This window comes from Pinus tabuliformis, chromosome 4_1 (assembly GCF_031772625.1).
Source record: "Pinus tabuliformis cultivar Carrire ecotype Pingquan chromosome 4_1, CPIR1, whole genome shotgun sequence".
In the NCBI taxonomy this organism is placed as follows: Eukaryota; Viridiplantae; Streptophyta; class Pinopsida; order Pinales; family Pinaceae; genus Pinus; species Pinus tabuliformis.
In genome coordinates, this window is record NC_142303.1 from 757,186,425 (window position 1) to 757,190,474 (window position 4,050).

General features: G+C 37.4%; 1 protein-coding gene across 1 annotated transcript; it reads right to left on the minus strand.

The window, feature by feature from the left end:
* Positions 1-243: 243 nt before the first annotated feature.
* LOC149178362 (basic leucine zipper 25-like) lies at positions 244-2,074 on the minus strand. The gene is made up of 2 exons (XM_089423634.1): positions 1,645-2,074; positions 244-1,403 (listed from the first exon to the last, which is right to left on the minus strand). Exon 2 carries the CDS (start codon positions 1,287-1,289, stop codon positions 534-536), a length of 756 nt encoding a protein of 251 aa, XP_089279760.1. The 5' UTR covers positions 1,290-1,403; positions 1,645-2,074; the 3' UTR covers positions 244-533.
* Positions 2,075-4,050: the final 1,976 nt, after the last annotated feature.

The following is a 4,050-nucleotide window of genomic DNA, read 5'->3' on the forward strand; positions in this document are numbered from 1 at the left end:
GATTTACATAATACTTCGTGACACAATCATTGCCAATTGAGCTGCTCAATAACCTAAAAATAATATTAAATATATTATTATAAGTAGCACAACTATATAAATTAAATAAATAATAAATGTCCATAAACATAATCTATTATAAACATCAAAACACACACTTCAGGACACGTCTTCCTTACTAAATTTTTATGTAAACAAAAACTAAAATTTTATATTATTACTATTTTTAAAAATATACCTCCACTCTTTCCTAAATTGAACATACCACCATTTATATGCCGAGGACCAACTCCAAACTTTGATCCGCGTAAACTAAATGGATGATAACAAAGCCAAACTCTTTAAACAATCCATGACAGGGTTTCCTCTACTCCAGATGACTCCGCCGAATTTACCTTGTTTTTACATTTGCCAAATACCACTCAACAGCTGAAAAACCTCATTCTGTACACGAAAGGAGAAAGCATTGCACTACTGAGACCTAATAAGATAAACAGTAGGAAGTATTTCACATGTACACATTGAATTTGCCTTCAGAACAAGCAATCGGAAGAGATAAAGGAATAAGCAATGGTGCCTGATTCGGTGCTCAGATGTGCAGCACTGCAATTCCCTGTTTCAATACCAATGGTTTTAAAGCCACCGTGTAATTGGCCGTTTATCATGTCGTGTAATCTCTGGAGCTTGCGACTCAGTTCCATTGCTTGCGATCTCAGGACGCCATTCTCTTCTATTATGTGAGCATAATGCTGTGAAGCAATATTGAATTGCTCCACTATCTGCCCGTTCTCTGCTCTCAGATGAACCATCTGAGCCCTCAGCTCGTCCAAGTGATATTGTTTCCGGAGCCTGGACCTCCTTGCAGATTCTCTGTTAGACACCATCCTTCTATGTTTCCTTATTCCTTGCTGATCCTCTGCTTCATCAGACGCTAAAATGCTCCGAGATTGAGAGATGCCCTCCCCACTGGCTCCAGGGGAATACAATGAATTCTGAGTTGGGCACCTCTTGTCTACAGACACACGCACTGATTTCTTTGTGGGCACTACAGTTTTGGCCCTAGAAGCATTCAGATGAGCAGCAAAGTTCATATTGTTGTATTGGGTACTGCCGATATCATATATTTCTCCACTGAATTCTACAGGATGGATTGGGAGGACAGAATTTTCGGGAATGTCCATTTGGTTTGAACGAGAAGCAAGCATCTGATTTGTCTGCAGCCCTGTCAAAGAGAGCGCAACAGGGCCAAACCTTTCAGATCCTTGCGCGATGGTAACTGTTCGCTCCATTAATGAAAATGTTACAGCTGTTGCTGTTTTACAGCTCCTTTTGCCGCCTATGATGAATCAATCTGAATTGGAGATGGTAACATATACCCAATTCAACAGGAAAGATATAAATTCCTGAAATGATGGCAGAGACAAAAGTTTGGGAGTTTTCAAGGAAACCCAAAAGATACAGCCCTATAGCTTATCACAGCAATGGTGAAAAGGAAGGAAATACTTGTACCACAGAGCCAAATGCATATGCAGCAATGCAACAGAAACACTATATAGAAAAGCTTTTGAAGAAAAGCGAACATAAATAGGATCTTTGGCTGCCCAATTCAGAATCTGACTCATACACAGATGTTATGCTACTTACAGACCAGTTGATTGCATTGATAACAGCCACTCCACAGCTCCAGCTACTGCAATGATAACATTCAATTAACCTCAATATATTGGACTATCAAGACTAAACCAGACTTGCCTATATCAGAATCGAAGGCCTTTGGTTGCTGTAAGCAGGCCGTGTGGACCTTCAAATCCACCCTGCAGAAAAGCTACCCAAAGCTATATATTTAATTCCTAAATTTACCCAACTCAAAATCAAAATCCAAATACAATCCAAAGTACATGAACAGACCATATGACTAGAAGAAAAAATTGCAAGAATGACATGGACAGCACTGAACTCCTAGAGCAGCAGGTAGCAGAGAAAAGCTTGAAGAAATGAAAGGGAAATTGGTTTGGGCAGAGCATGTATTTATGGCTGTGGATCAATGAACTGTGACCATGTGAAGAGCAAAAAGCAATCGAAATAGAAGAAGAGTATAAGAATTTCTTTTTGGCATTAGGAGCCACGTTGAAACGAGGAAATGGCCAAAAGAAGAGACAAATGGATAATGCACAACCGGTTATATTTATTAAAAAATAAAAATAATCAAACAGCAGTATTTTATTTGAAAAAAAAAAGTGAAGGAATATTATAAGGATTTTAGAGTACCAAGTCATTGTATTATCGAGATTCGCCGTTTTTTTATTTAATTATAAATATTATTAGGAACGAAAATCACCTAAATAGAAAGTACAAAGCATTAAGATGATTTTCACTGATAATGATCGGTATGAGTCATCTAGCACATACTTTAAAATAAACTAGTCGGCCATATCAACTAACTTAAAATTATGTAGATGAAAGTGCCAAGTAACTTTCTTTTCTTTTTCTTTATTTATTTATTTATTTATTTTTTTTTTTTTTTTTGCATAAAAGGTAAGCATCTTGATAATTTTTTATAGGTGGAAAAACTTATCATAATTTAGTTGTCAAACTAGCAGTGAGGACAACTATTTCTGGCTGCTAATCGCGAATGCAAACTGACTCATCACTGTTATTCAAGGGAAACGACACCACTTGGAATAACCTGTTGGTGGTTCATAAGGGGGTAGGCTTTCACTCGTGCCAGATGCCTTTGGGTTTTGGGTCATTACCCTCTTTCCTTATATCTGAGGAAGACAAGTTCTTAGCCAAGCATAAGCAAATTTAGGGCCAGGGCCTATCTAGATAGTTATTCAATATTGTTTATTTTTGTTTTTCTACTTAATATATCTATTAAATGTAATAATTTCACATAATTATAAACCTCTTTTATAGTGCTACCGGAATGGAGATTAACCTTAGTAAATCCTCTTTCCATCAATTTGTTGTCAACTTGGATATCCTCTCAAATATACAATCTTTCATACCTTTGCAAACTGTCCCATTGGAAAATGGTACTAAGTATCTAGGGTTTTTTCTTAAGCCAAATGGCTATCATAAGGAAGAGTAGATGTGGATGATCAGGAAAATGGAATAGAAATAAACGTGTGGTGCTACAACCAATTGTCTCTAGAGGGCAGGGTGATTTTGGTCAAATATGTTTTGGGAAATATCCTTATCCACTGACTACCATTAGTCAAAATTCCCTCGGAAATTCTCACTTCCATCGGACAACTGATTTTCAACTTTAGGCTGAAAAAAAATAATGAAGGTATACATCTAGCCAACGAGGCCTCCCTATCTACCCTAAAGAGTCTTGGAGGTTGGGGATTTAAAAATATGAACTGGTTTGCAAAAGATTTGGAGCTAAGAAATTTGTGGAGAGGACCTTTCAGTGAGGGGCTTTGGTCTCAAGTGATAAAGGAGAAATATTTAAAAAGACAGACGGTGGTGCGCCGGATTAGAGGGCAAGCCAACAAAACAGTCAAAATAGGCTCTATGGTTTGGGAAGCGCTCATGGACTTCTTCCCTTTCTTATCAATTGGTTAGTTTGGAAAGTTAGGTATGGAAAGAAAGTCATCCTTGGAAAAGACCCCTTCATAGGAGGTGGTCGTGTTTACAAGTTGCCTACAAAATTAAGACAATGCTTAACTTCCAAGGGACTCTACTTCCTGCACATTCCCACTAAGCTAAAATGCTTCTCTTGGCTGGTCCTCCACAACAAAATATTGAATTGGGAAAACCTTCAGAAAAGAGGTTTTGTCAGGCCTAGCAGATGTGTCTTATGTGGACAACATGAGGAAACAATTGACCATTTGTTAGTAAAATGCATTAATGCCCAAAAGATCTAGTCTAATTCCCTTCAAATCCAAGATATTAGGGAAGAATTGGACAAACCCTCATTTGAAGATTTTTTTTTTTTTTGGGGGTGAAGAAATATATCTTTGTAGTGTGGGATGTATGGTTCTTGAGGAATAAGATAATGTTAAAAAATGAAAGGAAATATATCCTCCTCCAATCTACTAGGAT

Bases quoted from the DNA above. Each gene is read 5' to 3' on its own strand.
- LOC149178362 (XM_089423634.1), bottom strand. From the start codon at position 1,289: ATGGAGCGAACAGTTACCATCGCGCAAGGATCTGAAAGGTTTGGCCCT.